This window comes from Halichoerus grypus, chromosome 2 (assembly GCF_964656455.1).
Source record: "Halichoerus grypus chromosome 2, mHalGry1.hap1.1, whole genome shotgun sequence".
Classification (NCBI taxonomy): Eukaryota; Metazoa; Chordata; class Mammalia; order Carnivora; family Phocidae; genus Halichoerus; species Halichoerus grypus.
Genome location: NC_135713.1, coordinates 58,962,961 through 58,978,915, shown reverse-complemented (window position 1 = coordinate 58,978,915; position 15,955 = coordinate 58,962,961). Strand labels below are relative to the sequence as shown.

At 50.2% G+C, this 15,955-nt stretch overlaps 2 protein-coding genes across 2 annotated transcripts in view; one reads left to right on the top strand and one right to left on the bottom strand.

Annotated features, from left to right (window-relative positions):
• KCNIP1 (potassium voltage-gated channel interacting protein 1) overlaps window positions 1-15,955 on the bottom strand; it is a 329,087-nt gene that overhangs the window by 295,958 nt on the left and 17,174 nt on the right. The window lies entirely within an intron of this gene.
• On the top strand, window positions 3,938-13,219 carry KCNMB1 (potassium calcium-activated channel subfamily M regulatory beta subunit 1). The gene is made up of 4 exons (XM_036079459.2): window positions 3,938-4,065; window positions 6,221-6,378; window positions 7,837-8,008; window positions 12,152-13,219. The coding sequence occupies exons 2-4, from the start codon at window positions 6,245-6,247 to the stop codon at window positions 12,419-12,421; spliced, it is 576 nt and encodes a 191-aa protein (XP_035935352.1). The 5' UTR covers window positions 3,938-4,065; window positions 6,221-6,244; the 3' UTR covers window positions 12,422-13,219.

Here is a 15,955-nt window from a genome sequence, read left to right as displayed (position 1 = left end):
CACAGCACTGACCTGGCCCAGGAGGCGAGGAGGTGAGGTGAGGACCCCAGGACCGAGTCCCAGGGAAGAGGAAGAGCTCCCTAGCAGGTGGGGACACAGGGAATTGCCCTCTGGACGGAGAGAATGCATGCATCCTCTTATGAGTGTCTGCAAGGACACCCACGCCCCCTGACCAGCAATTCCCTCCAAGTGGTGAGGTTATCACTGCGCCTCATCTTCTCCCTGCACTTGTCTGTGGTACAACTTTTCCACGGTGAGCATGGATGATTTTGCCGTTAGGAAGAGGCATAAGAATATGATCTTACCGCACAGATGGGTAGCAGTGCTCTTTATTTATTTATGCTCTTCCTTGTTTCAAAGAGGATTTCAAGCTGCTTACAATTATGTTAACAATACAGCAGGCTAAAATACCTTGTCACTAAGCAAGAAAAATGAGGGGAAGCAAAACACGGCTGGAAGAGTCTGATGAGAAAGGCGGGAGGCTTCCCTTCACTTAAGAGGGGGCGGCCCTGTCGTGTTCCTCGTCACGTCCAGTCTTGCCATTTAATTCAAATATGGACATTTGTCTTCTCAACTGCATTGAAAAATCTTTCACAGTGATTTCCTCTGTCTTTTATGACTCTCTCTCCCTGAAAATATATCCTTTTATTTTTCCGTTGTGCCTATTTGTGGTTTTAAAAATCCACATCGTCCCTTCCCCACCGGGATCCACCGCAGCACAGGGACGTACTCAGAGCCCCTGCATGGTTGGTCTTCGAGTGTCTGTGAGCAAGTGGCTTCGTTGGGACAGAGGGCGACTCACACCCTCTCCCCGAGGCATGCAGCTGGCGACACAGCCTCAGCCCGGGCTCAGGACACGGTTGCCAATTTGATTTATGGGACTTATTATCCCAAGTGGTGGCAGAGAGTAGATATTGATTCAAAAGGGTTTAAATAAATAAGTGGATGCACAATTCAGAAAGGGCTATAGACTGAAGAGAGGGGCTTGCACAGCCGCTGAAGCAGACTCATGAGAAAACCCTGGTTCTCTTGCAGACTGGGCCTCAGGGAGTCACGGAGGGACGGCGACGGGCTGTGGATTCAGCAAGCACAGGCTCCCAGCAGGCTCCATCGCATCACGTGACGGGGGAGCGACCTTGGGCAAATCACAGAAACAAGACCTTTTGTGAGGACGGCTGAGGGGAATGGATCTGTGTGTACATTTGTGTATGCATATGTGTGTACGTGTACACACACACTTACACATGCGTATGTGTAAGCATGTATATTCACATGCGTGTGTGTGTATGTGTGCATAGGTGTATGGATGCGTGTGCATGTATGCATGTGTGTGTGTGTACATGGTGTGCATGTGCATATACATAGGTGTGTGCATGCATGTGCCTATAGATGCACACATATATGTGAATGCATGTGTATGCACGTGTATGCATGTGCACACATGTATATGTATGTATATGTGTCCGTGTACATGCATACCCGTATATGCCATACACATAGTGTATATACATGCGTGCACATACATGTGTGCACTGTGTGCATGCATACACGTGTACACACATGTATATATGCATATTGTATATGTATGCACGTATATATGTATATGTATTTACATATGGACGTGGCTCATGCCCTGCCACTTAGTAGTTGCTCGGTAAATGAAAGTTCCCTCTTGTAACACTGTCCTTCTATTCCATTTGTGCAGCAGTGAGCAACCTGAGATAAGAATATAGAGAGCATTTCTAAAGCTCCCCCATAACACTCCATACAGTCATCTCCGGCTTTTTCATCCTCACTGGTTCAACACTACCACAATCACCAGCAACAGTAAGTTTCACTTTTAAATCACTTACAGTATATTCCAGTTACTGGGGCTGCATAACAAATTCCCTCAAAATATAGTGGCATACAACAACCATTTAATTTGCTCATGGATTTTGTAGATGGAGAATTCAGAGAGTGTGAGCAGGGTGGCTGGTCTCTGCTCCATGATGTCTGAGGTCTCAGCTGGGGGCCGTGAAGGCAGGGGCTGGAGTCATCTGCAAGCTCCTTTCCTCACATGTCACTGGGGGATGCTGGTTGTTGGCTGAGAACCGAGCTGGGGCTGTCAGCTGGAGCACCTGCGTGTGGCCTCTTGGCTCCCACATGATATGGTGGCTGGCTCCGAGGGAAGTGTCGCGAGAGAGGGCGCCCAGTGAAAGCTGTATCACTGTTTATGAATTAGCTTTGGAAATCACACAGTGTCACTTCCACCACATTCTATTGGTAAGGTGGTCACAGAGCTCTGCCAAGGTCGAAGGACACAGATGCCCCTCTTGATGGAGGAGTGTTGATATCACACTGAAAGGCGAGCATGTGGATGGGATGCATGTTGGCGTGGCCATCTTTGGAAAATACAATCTGCCCATCTGCTTAGGTGATCTCTTATTTTTCAAAAACACTGAGGGGTTAGGTATAATTATCTCTATTCTAGAAAAAGACAGACTGAGATTCGGAGATACAATGTAACTTCCCTTGGGCACTTTATTTAATCTCTCTGAACCTCAGTTACTCCATCTATAAAATGGGTAGAAAAATCTCTACCTGAATAGATTATTATGGGCCAGCAGTGCTTATTACGTTAGGGTGTTGAAAGTTTGGAGTTGGGAAGGTATTTGTGATTTCTAACAGCCTGTGTTAATGCAGAGCACTAATCTTTATTGTTGTAGCATCGTTATTTCCTTGCCCTTCACCTATCGCCCCACAGCCAGCTAGGGACCTGAGTTTTTCTCCACATCCCCTTGAGAACAGAGCTTGTCCCAGCATTTAGGAGGGGGGGCTCACTTTTGTGCAGAAGAGCTTACAGTCCCCATTCCTTGCCTGTTTCCATCTTCCGAGAGGAAAAGTACCTTGTGAAGAATGCTAATGTTTGCTTATAAATTCTAAATGTGTAATCCTTAATCACTCATTCAGTCAATTATGAGCAAGTAGCCCTTTGGTCCTACTTAAAAATGCTTCTGTTTCGCACACAGTGTCTCTCTCCCCCAGGGGAGCAGGAGGAAAGACTGGCATTTTTGCATTAGTTCATGGTTCCCAGAAGGACTCTCTGGCTCCTGGATGGGCCAAGGACCATCTTGGAAAACCATTTCTCTGGGGATTCATTCCAGGCCCTGTGTCCCTCATTGTCGATCTACCTGCGAGGTCTAAGGCCTTAAGAGACCCCCTTGCTGCTCACTTGCCATATTGAGAGGAACAAATCTCTGCCCATGACCCCAAACTACTTCGACAGTCTCTGGGAGGCTGCTTGGCGGAGCAGGCTGTCCCTGGACCTGGCTGGCTGGAGCAGCTGTGGAGGCCTCCCTGCTTTTAGCTTCTGCTTGGCTGGGCTTTAAAAGGTGGGTTTCTCTTCCTCTGCCTCAAATCTCTGTTTTCCCTAACACTCATCATTACCCTCAGCAAAATTAGTTTTAAAAAATCCCAATAACGTAGTTGAGAAAATTGAGGCTCAGAGAGGTGCTGTGACCTGCCCAGGGTCACACAGCATGTAAGTGCCAAAGGCTCAGGAGGGTTTGGATGCTCCTGTGGGAATATGCCAGCCCCCTAGTAGCTGATAAGCCCAACCCCTTGGAGCTCTAACTCCTCCTCCCTCCCTCGTGTCAACAAAAGGAAAATCATTTCCTATTCCTGGCTTCTCTGCCAGCCCAGAGAGACTGAGTGACGAAGAAATGTCTCTAATTGTACCAGGATGGTCTTTCCCGGCTTCTCAGTTTTGCTCAGTCTTTTGTTGTTCAAAATCTGTTTCCTACAGACCCTGGAAATTGCAGGTGTGGGGGCCTGGGGAACAGCTGCCCTTGTCTCCTGGGCTTGGAATCGACTTTCTGGAGTTTGTGTCCCGGGGCTGTGTGCTCAGACTTGACCATGTTTGGGCATGGAGGCTTGTCCCAGATGGGGACCAAAGGCCGCTTTCCCAGAGATGGGCTGGGAGCCCAAGCTTCCTGCTGCAGCTCAGGCAGCCTCTTTTGGGGTGGGAGCTGGGGGCCAGGCCAAAAGTCTCTGCCTGCTGAAGACTCCCGGGCACCAGAAACTGTGAGTACTGCGTCCAGAGCACTTGGGCAGTGGTTTCTCCAAAGCCTGGAGCTAGAGGGGAGATCTTGGAGGAGGGAAGCTGGCAGCGGGAACTCGCTTCCTAGGGAAGCCCATCACGATTCTGGGCTCCAGAGGGGCTCAGCCAAGACTAGACCTGCTGGTGTTTGGGCCCGTGGTCTGGTAGCCTGCTCCATGGCTGGGTCACTCGAGTAGCTCAGTGTCCTTGCACTCAGGTCCCAGCTTCCAGAGCAGCCAGAGGGCAGCAGGCTGGACAGCAGGACCCAGTCCTGGCCCTTGTCCCCAGGGGACGGGTGGGACAAAAATAGGCTCAGCAAGAGCACTGGGGACTTCTGCTCCAAACCTTCGGGATTCCCTTTGTTAATAGTAACAGCCAATATTTACTGAGAGCTGGCGTTGGGCCAGACACAGGATCAATATGTGATATTTGGTATGTCACTTGATGTTTGTCAGAACTCTCTGAAGCACATACTATTATTCTCGTTTAACAGCCACACCGTTGCTATGTGGCGAAGTCAGGATTTGATCCCAGATCTGCTGACCTCAGAATCCTCCCTGCCCCACACTCTATCAAACCCTTGAACACTGTACTCTGTGCTCTGTCCTTCTAAGGAAAAGAATGTCAACCAAAATGCCAGGTCCTATCTTCTTTCACCTTTCTCCATCTTTCCTAAATCCACCCCAGATGTTGAGTGACTTTTCTAAATGGAAGATAAGAGCCAAAAAGTTCAGAGATATTCAGCAACTCTCAAAATCGAGAAGTTCTTCTTGGAGTCTAACTGAAATCCCTCCTATTAGAGCTACAATCCCTTTCTTCCTGTCCAGGCCTCAGGGAACATCAGCAGTGCATACCCTTCCTCCTGCCTGAAGGCTCTCACTGTGGTTGTTAAATCCTATATCCATACCCATATCCTCACCCCATTCTTTTATCCTGTGAGGTTTTAGGAGCATTGATCATGACTCTGCAAAGCCACTCACTCGGTGCAGGCAACAATCTCCCCAGAGCATTACAGACAGGTGGGGTCTGAGCAAGCGGCAGGGTTCAGACTTCTCTGTGACAGGGGAATCTTTCCTCTCCTCCCCTCTCCTCTCCTCCTGACTTCCCAGAGCTGGTCACACAGCACTCCTGCCTTCCCAGCATCTAGTGTGCCCGGGGCTGGGAGGACTGAGGGGCTTGAAAGGTAGGGCACATGCCAAGGGCAGCCCTCGGGTGCACCCCATGCTCCAGGAAAGAACTCAGCCCACCTAGCTGGATGGGGGCCCCGCTGCCCTTCTCTGCTTGCTGCCCCCAGCCCAGCCAGCCTAGCCTGAGGATTGTTTGTTAACTGGGAAATGCTCCAGGTTTTTCTGAGACGAGTGTCCTAGGAGAAAGTGCTCAGATGTCCCACCCCTCCTGCCCACTGTATTCATTTATCTCCTGTATTCCTTTTCTATTGTTGCTGTAACAAATCTGCACAAACTTGGGAGTCCCAGATAACTGAAATCTCCTCTCACATAGTTCTGGAAGCCAGCGAGGTGTTGGTAGGGCTGAAATCAAGGTGTCGGCAGGGCTCACTCTATCCAGAGGCTGAGAGGACAATCCACTGTTCCTTGTCTCCTCTGGCTTCTGGTGGCGGCTCATACTTCCTGGCATGTGGCTACATCGCTCCAGCCTCTCCTCCCTGGTCATATCACCTTCTCCTCTTCTGTGTCTCATCATCTCCCTTAGCCTCATTCTTGTAGACCCTTGTGATTACATTTAGGGTCTACATGGATAATCCAGGATAATCTCCCCATCTCAGGATCCTTAAATTAAGGTCTTTGCCATGTAAAGTACCACTCACAGATTCCAGGGCTGAGAATATGGACCTCTTGGGGGCCATTACTGAACCTATCACATACTGTGTGGCCTTGGACAAGTCACGCTACCTCTCTGAACCACAGATCCTTCAACTGTAGAATGGGGATGATAACCCTTGCCTCTCAGAGTTGATGGGAGGTTTACATGGGGTCAAAAAGCCCTCGGAAGTTGCAAAGCTCCATAGCAAACTAGAGGTGACGTTGATCACTGAGCACCCTCCCCTCTTACCTGTCCCCCCTTCTGTGGGTTACTCGTCGCCTGTGCTGATCTCCTGTCTGTTCACCTCTGTGGCTCTAGAAATGACCACAGCTTGCAGTGGACATGGGGAAGAAGCTGGTGATGGCCCAGAAGCGGGGAGAGACCCGGGCCCTTTGCCTGGGTGTGGCCATGGTGCTGTGCGCCGTCATCGCCTACTATATCCTGGGCACAACCATGCTGCCCCTCTACCAGAAAAGGTACGGAACTCTCCCCACCTGCCCCCATCCTCCAGCCACTCTCCTACGGGTCTGGTCTACCAGGAACCCCAGCCTTCTTCCTACCCCTCCCCTTGACTTCACACCAGGCAGGAAGGGCTGGACATCATTCTGAGGGTGAAGGGTTCGAGTGCCTGACTGGACGCCGCTCACCTGGGGTTCTGGGGCTTGGGGGTAGCAGACGTAGGAGGCCCTTCTCACAAGAAGCAGCAAAGGATCAGAGCAAATGCCCCAGTGTGAGTTTGATCCTAGGAGAAATTGGAGGTTATAGATTTTCATAGCTTGTCTGCACAGTTGGACTCCCCCTCTGAAACCTCGTGGCCAGGTGGGCGTCTAGCCTCCTGTTGAATATCTCAAGGGACGGGGAGCTCAGGACCTCATTGTATATACCATTTCATTTGGGGGCTTTCCTGAGAAGTAGGAAATGTCTACACTGAGTCAACACTGCTCCCGTGGAGCTCTTTTCTGGAATCTCAGAGAATGTTTCTTGCTCCCTGACATGTCAACCACTTGAGCTTTTGAAGGGAAAGCTGTGACATTCCTGATCCGTTCTCTATTTGGAGCAAATGTGCTCAGTTCTCTCAACCTGTTTTTTGAGGAGAAGTCTCCGACCCTCGCCTCGGGGCTTGTTCCAGCCGCTGACAGCCCCTCCGTCTGCCACTGTGTGTCCTGCCTGATAGTTGCGAGATGAGTCACAATTGATTTGCTGATGTGTTGATGAGCCTGTTAGCCTCTCCTGGGCCTGCTTCTTCCTCACTTTTTATAACCCTGGAGTGATTCCAGGTTGGAATCTTACCCAAGGGAGGCTCTGTTCAGAGCTGCTGTATGCCTGTGACCCGTTATCTGCTGGTTACGCACCATCCCCACCCACTTCCCTACCCTGGCACAAATCAAACCCCTTCTGCATCTACTCTTTTTGGGGGAAAAGGCACAGATTCTGAAGCTCATCAGACCTGCTCTCAGGTCCTGTGTGGCTTCAGAAAAGTCACTTGAGCTCTCTGAGCTTTTCCTCCCACCCCCTGCAAGGTGAGGATGATATGGATAAGGGGTCTCAGGGTCGGGCTATTTAGCAGAACCAAGGCAGGGAGCTTTTAAGAACATATCAGGGCCTGAGCATCGCCCACCTTAGAAATTCTGATTCAACCCTTCTGGGGTGTGGCTTGGACATGGGAACCTTTTCAAAAGTTCCCCAGGGTTTTGGGTCAGCAGCCAGTGTGAGAACCATTTATGTAGATGATGTCTAAGAGGCTAATAAGCATTGATATTCTGATTCTATGGTTCTTTTCTTGGGTCCAGCGGCTCTGGGGTCGTACTCCTTCAGTGCTGGATGCTTATGGCAAGATGAGGATCCCAGCCCTCGGTCTCTCTAAAGGGGTTGAAACCTGGTGCTCTGTGCCGCCCAGGTTCTGAGATATGTATGTGTGTGCATGGTCTCCCCAGCGTGTGGACCCAGAAATCCATGTGCCATCTGATTGAGACCAACATCAGGGAGCAGCAAGAACTGGAGGGCAAGAAGGTACCCCAGTACCCGTGCCTGTGGGTCAACGTGTCAGCTGTGGGCCGGTGGGCTGTGCTGTACCACACAGAGGACACTCGGGACCAGAACCAGCAGGTACTGACTGGGGGTGCGGGGGATGGGCACGTGTCCCCTTGGCCCTGGCAGGTGTGTGGGCCTCTTCCCAACTGAATCCCCATCCCTGTCTGGGGAGTGGAGGCTGAGAAAACCGAACCTACTTGACAAGGGTCCACAGCTGGTATGAGGTCCAGCCAGACTCAGCAGCTCTGGGTTGGAGTCAGAGAGACCTGGGTTTGAATCCCCACTGTGCCACTAAGTGTTGTATGACCCGGATGCCACCTTTGCTGAAGTGCTCTGATGGACTAAGAGGCTGTGTGGTGTGCTGGGCTCCATGTCAGGTGGATGGCAGGCACTTCTATAGGGTGAGTCAAATGAGAGGCCAGACCCAGAGCTGACCCCACAGAGAAGAATCCCTTAGACCGGCCCCCCCTCAGTGAAACCAGAGGCTTGGGGCTGAAGCAATCTCTGGAGGCCAGTGCTTGCGAGATTTTCCCATCACTACCTCTCCACACCGCCCCCCCAGCCCCCCATCCTGTCCTTTCTTCCAGAAAATACAAGTTGGCCGTATCCATTCCCTCATTTACTCATTCATCCAGTAGTCACTGAGCACGTCCTGTGTGAGGAGCTCTGGACTCAGGAGGAGAGAGCTCATGTGGGAAATAATATCTAGTGGGGAGGGATCAGTGCCACAGAGAGGAACAGACAAAATCATGCGGTTAAAGGCGGGAGTGACTTTTTCCAGCCAACAGCCAGGTGAGGGTGTCCGAAAAGCGTTTGGGTCGGGCTTTGTTAGATACCCAGAAACACGAGGGCTGCCTGCCTGGTGAGGGGAGGGCAGAGACCCGGGCGCGGCGGGAGGAAGGGCCTAGAAGAGACGGGACTGGGAGGGGTGCTTCTGTCACCAACACAGGGTGCAGTGGGGCGCGGGGAGGCTGCACAGGTGGGCTCCACACGACCCAATTATGGAAGCAGAAAGCTTTTGGTCTGTGGTAGGTTTTTGTTTGTTTTTCTGAGAGAAGCAAAACCTTAATGAAGAATGCTACAAGTTATGGATAATAATTCACTCCCATATTTAAAAAAAAAGATTGTAGCAAACACTTTACAGATTTTTTTTGCTCAAACGATAGTCTTTAAGGATGTCTGAGTGAGACAGCAGACACAATGCAGTAGGCCAGGAGAAGTATGTGTTGAATCCCAGGGCAAAACACAGCCCGGCACTGTGAGGGAAGCAGGTGGAGGAAGCCGTCCCACAAAGCATGGAGTTAGGCGTTCCTGTTCAATCGGAAGTTTTTTTAAAGCTTTGAAAGTCCAGCATGAGGAAGGGAATTGGGGGAAGGGCTAAGCTTATCTACAACCACCGTTTTATCAAAAGCCACACTGGTTCAACCTCATGAGAAGTGGGGGTGATCTGCCTGAGCAGCAAGCGTAGGAAGAGCGAACGCCAAGGCAGTCAGCACTCTCTGATCCCACCAGGACGGGTCTCTCACCAACCTGGGCTCGGAACACTTGAAGTTCCTTTGCGATTCCATCAGAAGGCCAGAGCTTTATCTGGAACAAGTTCACTCCGAAGAACGCTCATGGTGCTGATTGTAGCAGGGAGTCAAGGCATAAGTGGCTCCTAACTGATCCACCATTTCCCATAGCATTTCCCCCAGGGGAAGGTTCTACTGGGTCCCAGGAATTTAAATTCAAGGAGACCGTAAAGAACCATAAAGAAGGGAAGTGCTAATGATATTCTGGCAACGTACGAGCTGTGTGCCTGTCATCTCTGCAAGGACTACCGAATTATGGAATTAAAATGTGACTGGGCAAGCTAGCCCTGCTCAACTCTGGCCATGCACTGGAACCATCTGGGGACTGAACAAAATTGGGTTTCTACACCATCTCTGGACTTTCCAGGGGATTCTGAGGTTTAGAATTACTTCTGTGAGCAACCAGTGTTTAAAGGGTCTGTGGGCCTGGTGCATGATCAGAGTGGTACAGAGGAGTGTGAAGTTCAGTGGCTGGGCAGAGAGGGCTGGAGCCATGGCCAACAGCCAGGATGGAGATTGGGCCTGCAGTAGGGATGGTTGCCGACGGTCAGTTTGGTAGCTGATGGGATGGGAAGGGCAAGGCGCCGAGGGTGCACATTGGGATTACTGACGGTGTTGGGGGGGGGGTCACAGAGAAGTGGGTCTGGACTGTGCAAGGGGGCCAGACCTGTTCTTTCAACACTAGCATGACTCAGCCCCACCAGATGGGGGTAGAGCCCCCAAATCCCCCTGAATCAGCTCCTACCAGGTCTCCTGCTTCTTCTTTGGCATTTGATGGCTGCTGATTTCTCCCAAGGAGCAAGAAGTAAATTTCCAAAGTCAAGCCGAAGCGATCACTGGTGTGATAGGGACCGGGAGCGGGCTGGCTTGCAGGCTGCCCGCCTGACCCTGAGGTTGCTAGCGTCTCCCTGCCGCACTGCACCCCAGGTCAGCTTCTGCAGCGCACCTTCCAGTCCCGTCTCCATGACAAGTGATCCGGGTAGCTACCCTCACAGGCCTAATTTATAAGACTCAGAGAGGTGGTGGCACCCACCAGAGTCACACAACTTGGACCTGGTGGCTGAGTCCAGGTCTCTGGCTCCACAGCCACACCTTTGCTCAATGGGGTCGGTTACCCAAGGTCATAGTCAGAGGCACTGGGGAGATAGGCGAGGTCCTCTCCACGCGGAATTCTGAATTCAGCTGCTCCTGGGACCCTGCAGTGCCCAACAACTTTGAATGTCAGATTCCTTGGGGGCAGCTCTCCCCAGCCTCAGCTGCTCCCTGGCTGGCTGGGAACCGGCTCTGGACACAGCTCCCCCATGCCCAGGCTGTCAGGACCGTGATGCAACTATCTTCTTTACTGCTGGATGAGTGCTGTCAGGGCAGGCCGCTTGGGGACAGGGTCTCTTTCAAATCCAGGGAGTAACCGAGGCCTGGGGAGAAGCCGGCTCAACACTCCACATTTTGATTTCAGACATGACTGTCCCAGGCCAGTGGTCTCAAACTACTGTGTGTGAAGGAGTCACTTGTTTGCTGGGTCCACCCTCAACAATTCAGAGTGAGTAGGAATCCGTGCTCTGGCCAGCCCTCCAGCTAGTCTGCTGCAGGTGCTATGGGGGACCCACCTTGTAGAACCTTCCAGAGCCTCACATAAAAACCTTCAGACCTCCCGGCACAGAACAGAGATAAAACCAGGGTCTCCCCACTGTGCAGAGTTTTCCTCTGCAGAGCTTTCCAACTGGACCTCACCTGACCAAGCCAGAGGCTCCCAATAACAACAATCGGTGTGCGAATTAAGTGTGTTCTATGCTCTACCTGTGTAAGTTCTTTCAAACGTGTTCTCTCCTTCCTTTGAATCCCAGTGTCAAATACTGGCTTGCCAATATCTTTTGTTTCACTCACACAGAGCTAGACCTCAAAGGGTTTGCAATTCACATTTTTGCCAATATTTTAAAATTGTGGGAATTCACCTTAAAATTTGGCTTTCTGGCTTTTCTTGAAATGTCAGAGGCCTGGCTACAGTAGGTCTCCTGGATTGCATGGCATCCATCATCCAGATGGAGTGAAGATTGCCATTCTGGATGCTTCTGGCTCTCTCCATTTCACCAGCCCCCCCCCCCCCCCAGTCCCTGACTGTCCTCCATGGCACAAGGCGAGTGTCAGCTGGCTCTTATCATCTTCTTCCTTCACCCACTTTACCTGTGGACATTATGTGCACACGCCCTGTGGGAAACTGAGGGTATGACCTCTGCCCCAAATCCGAATACAGAGCCCACTTGGTCTGTGTCACTCATTGGTTAGTTAACTTTGAAGTCCATCTTTAATAACATCCTTTGAAAGACATACTGCTCTTAACCCCTTCAAGAGAGAAGATAGCAAGGCTGAGAAAGGTAAGCACTTTGCCCGAGGTTCTATAGCCAGAACTCCAGCTGGGCCCCTGCCTCCGGGTGCGCGGCTCCTGGGCCACCCGCCTCACACGTGACACTGTGAAGGAACCCTCTAGAACCAGGCAGTGCACAGCCTGCCAAGCTTTCGACAGACCTCACTCCCACCTGGAAGCCCAACTCCAAAGCCAACACTTTTCTTTACTTCATGCCGGCCCCTCATTTCTCCCAGAGAAACCAGGATTTCCAACTTCATGGGTGCTCTTGCCTCCCCCCCGCAGTGCTCCTACATCCCAGGCAGCCTGGAGAACTACCAAGCGGCCCGGGCCGATGTGGAGAATGTCAGGGCCACATTCCACAAGAAACCGATTTTCTACTGCTTCTCAACAAGTCGGGAGAACGAGACCAGTGTCCTGTACCAGCGTCTCTATGGGCCCCAGACCCTCCTCTTCTCTCTCTTCTGGCCCACCTTCCTGCTGACCGGAGGTCTCCTCATTATTGCCATGGTGAAGATCAACCAGTCCCTTTCCATCCTGGCGGCTCAGAAGTAGACCTATCCTTGCCACAGGGATGCGGGGGCCGCAGGGGACTGGGTGGGCCCCCAGGTGGCTCCCTACTTGGGTACCCCTGCGCCCTCCCCCTGCCTTCTCACTGTTCTGCTCCGTCCCATAACAACCTCTGCTACCTGCATGGGCTTTGGGAAGTCCCTTTGCTATGTCATTCCTGATTAAGAATGTACACTGGTTCCCTGGTGCTTCAGAGAGCTCAAGGCCGGCTGGTAACAGCTTCCCATTACCTGTCCCCACTCAGCTGACTGAAACCCACTTCCTGCTGCGCCCCCACCAGCCCACAGACGACAAGGATGCTCGTCTCCGTGCCGGCATTCTTGTGGTCGGCTCGAAGGCCTAGCTTTGTCATCCTTGGCAGACCTCGCTTCCTTCTTTGAATTCCATAATGAAAACCACAGCAGCTCCCATGTATAGAGCACATTTAGAATTTGCTTGTAGGACACTAGGTGCTATGTACGTTATTATTCCAATATTCCAATATCCAAATATAGGTACAAACTTCCAGTTGCAAAATACTGAAGTCCTGGGGATATAAGGGACAGCATGGTGACGATAGTTAGCCGTACTGTATTGCATAGTTGAAAGTGGCTAAGAGAGTAAATCTTAAAAGTTCTCATCCCAAGAAATTTGTAACTGTGTATGGTGGCAGATGTTAACTAGACTTACCGTGGTGATCATTTTGCAATATATATATGAATATCAAATTATTATGCTGTACACCTGAAACTAATGTAATGTTATATATCAGTATCTCAATAAAAATATATATGTGTGTATATATATATGTGTGTATATATATATCACAAGAGGCTATAAGAAAATACACTAAAAAAAAAGAAAATACACTAAAATATATCAAAATATTAACAGTGGGATTGAGGATTGGGATGGTGGTTAATTTTAATTTTCTTTCTCATCCCTCTTTTTACCTTTGGTACTTTTCAAATTTTCAGCAATAGGAAGGTGTGGTTTCATTGTTCGTTTTTTTTTTTTTTAAACAAATAGGCTTCTCTTCATTTTTTTTAAAGATTTTATTTATTTATTTGAGAGAGAGAGACAGAGTGAGCACGAGCTGGGGTGGGGGGTAGGGGCAGAGGGAGAGGGAGGAGCAGGCTCCTCGCTGAGCAGGGAGCTCGACATGGGGCTCGATCCCAGGACCCTGGGATCATAACCTGAGCCAAAGGCAGACGATTAACCGACTGAGCCACCCAGGTGCCCCTCATTGGGTTTGTTTTTAATCACAAAAGCAATGATAGATATTATTTTGGAAGGATTTGGAAGGGTGAGCCTCATGTCACCAAGCCCTGGAAGTGGGCTGGGGAGGGCTTGGGCTCCAATCAGAGGCAGGGTTTTGAGAACATAGAATTTTAAGAACCCTGTATGGAAGGAAGGGAACCATACAGATGGGGATTTATAATTTACAATGCAGGTAAGTATATGGCACTGGCCCTGCAAGGGAAGCCTGTCTCACACTTGAAAAGGTCACAAGTGGAGCATGCCATCATCTCTGCCATTACTACTCCAAGAAGTCTTCCTAGAGCAGTGGTTCTCAAAGTATGGTTCCTGGTGCAGCGACATCAGCATTCTGTGGAGCCTTGGGAGAAATGTACATTCTCAGGCCCTGGCTTCAGCCCTTCCTAGTCAGAAACCGCAAAGGGGTGGGATGGGGTGGGGTGGGTGGCAGACGGAGGAGGGGACAGCACTCTGTGTTTTAACAATGGCCACAGGGGCTTCTGACGTGCCCTCAATCGTGAGAACCACTGGTATAGAGAACCAGTGCCCTGTCATTGGGCTTTTCAGAACAGATAAATGACGACTTGACAGGGCAAGCCCTGAGCTGGTTGTGAAGTTAGGCTGGTATCTCCGAAGTTCCTTCAGGAGCTGTGATTCTAGCCACAGCCCCTGGGTAGGAATCTTGTCTCTGCTTCTGCCAGATTTCATCTCACTGATTCTCAGTTGTTTCATCTATAAAAAAGTGACTCCTCCTTTAGGGTAGTTGGGGGTGCCGAATAACAGTTTGGCACATGGTAGGTGGCCAGAATGCAAGTAACTGAATACTCAGAAACTTCCAGAAGCAATGATACCAGTGATAATGTTAGCTAGCATTTATTGGTGCTTATGTATTACATGCCGGGCACTGTGCTAAGCAGTTTGCCTTGTAACAATTCAGTGAGGTACTACTGAGCCTACCTCAGAGAGGAGGAGAAGCAACACAGGACAGTGATTAACTATGTGAACTTGAATGAGGACAGCCTGGCTTCAAATACCTGACCCTGCCATTCCCTAGTTGGTAACTTTGGGCAAATAACCTCTTGGTGCCTCAATTTCCTCATTTGCAAAATAGGAACTAACAATGTCTCCCTTTTAGGATTGTTGGCATTAAATTGGTTATTCTATAAGCTTCCTAGAATAGTAACTGCCACACGGTAAGTGCTATATGATATTATGAAAAACTGAAGCTCATCCATATAGCTGGTAAGGTGCTAAGAATCAAGCCCTGGGCTGTGTGATTCCAGAGTGGACTGTCAACCACAGTACCTGAGCAGACTCAGCTAAAGGGCTGAGGGCCCCAGTCCTCCAAAGCCCTAGGGGCCAGGTAAGGAACCTTGTTGGGTCCCTGGAACCCAATGGTGCCCTCATACAAGTCAGGGATGTGAAGGGGGAGCATCTATAATCTGCCTGAACATCTCTCACTTCCAACCAGGGAGCCCTGATGTATCCCTACGCCCTCCAGGTTCTCACTTGGGTGGGGATATTCCTTCCAAGGGGAGACAATACACCATACCCCAGAGTTTCTCCTTTCTGGGGTCAGGGAAGTCTCAAGAGTCCTCTGAGTCTTTTAAGAAAACTTCAGTGGTGGGCGCCTGGGTGGCTCAGTTGGTTAAGTGACTGCCTTCAGCTCAGGTCATGGTCCCGGAGTCCTGGGATCGAGTCCCACATCGGGCTCCCGGCTCAGCAGGCAGCCTGCTTCTCCCTCTGACCCTCTCCCCTCTCATGCTGTTTCTCTCTCTCTCTCTCTCAAATAAATAAATAAAAAAAATCTTTAAAAAAAAAAAAGAAAACTTCAGTGGTGACACTGTACTATGGTAATGGTACTAACCAAAGACATTACCTTTGGGGGGAAATTAGGCAAAGGGTACAATGGGATCTCTCTGTATTATTTCTTCCAACTCCATGGGAATCTGCAAGTATCTCAAAAACGTAAGTTAATTTAAATAATAATAAGAAAAAAGTCCCCACCGTAAGTCTTGCTGTGTGAGTCCCCCTGAAAGGGACTTCTTGGCATATGGTTTCCATGTACCTGCATTTGGGGCTAAAACACACAGAAACTCAGAATATCCAAACAGCCCCTGCTAGGGGAAAGGCCATGTGGCTCTAGAAAAACACCCAGCCCCCACTGGACCATGCATTATTGATGATGACCTTCATTGGCCTGGGACAACTGCCCTCCTTCTGTCAATAAGACTGGCTTCCATCTTCCTGCTGCTCACCGAACTCCCTGGACAGGATGAGCCT

Excerpts from the sequence above, each read along its gene's own strand:
- KCNMB1 (XM_036079459.2), top strand. The coding sequence starts at position 6,245 with ATGGGGAAGAAGCTGGTGATGGCCCAGAAGCGGGGAGAGACCCGGGCC. Across the intron at positions 6,379-7,836 it reads CTGCCCCTCTACCAGAAAAG|CGTGTGGACCCAGAAATCCA; the intron begins GTACGGAACTCT and ends TGGTCTCCCCAG. Across the intron at positions 8,009-12,151 it reads CTCGGGACCAGAACCAGCAG|TGCTCCTACATCCCAGGCAG; the intron begins GTACTGACTGGG and ends TCCCCCCCGCAG.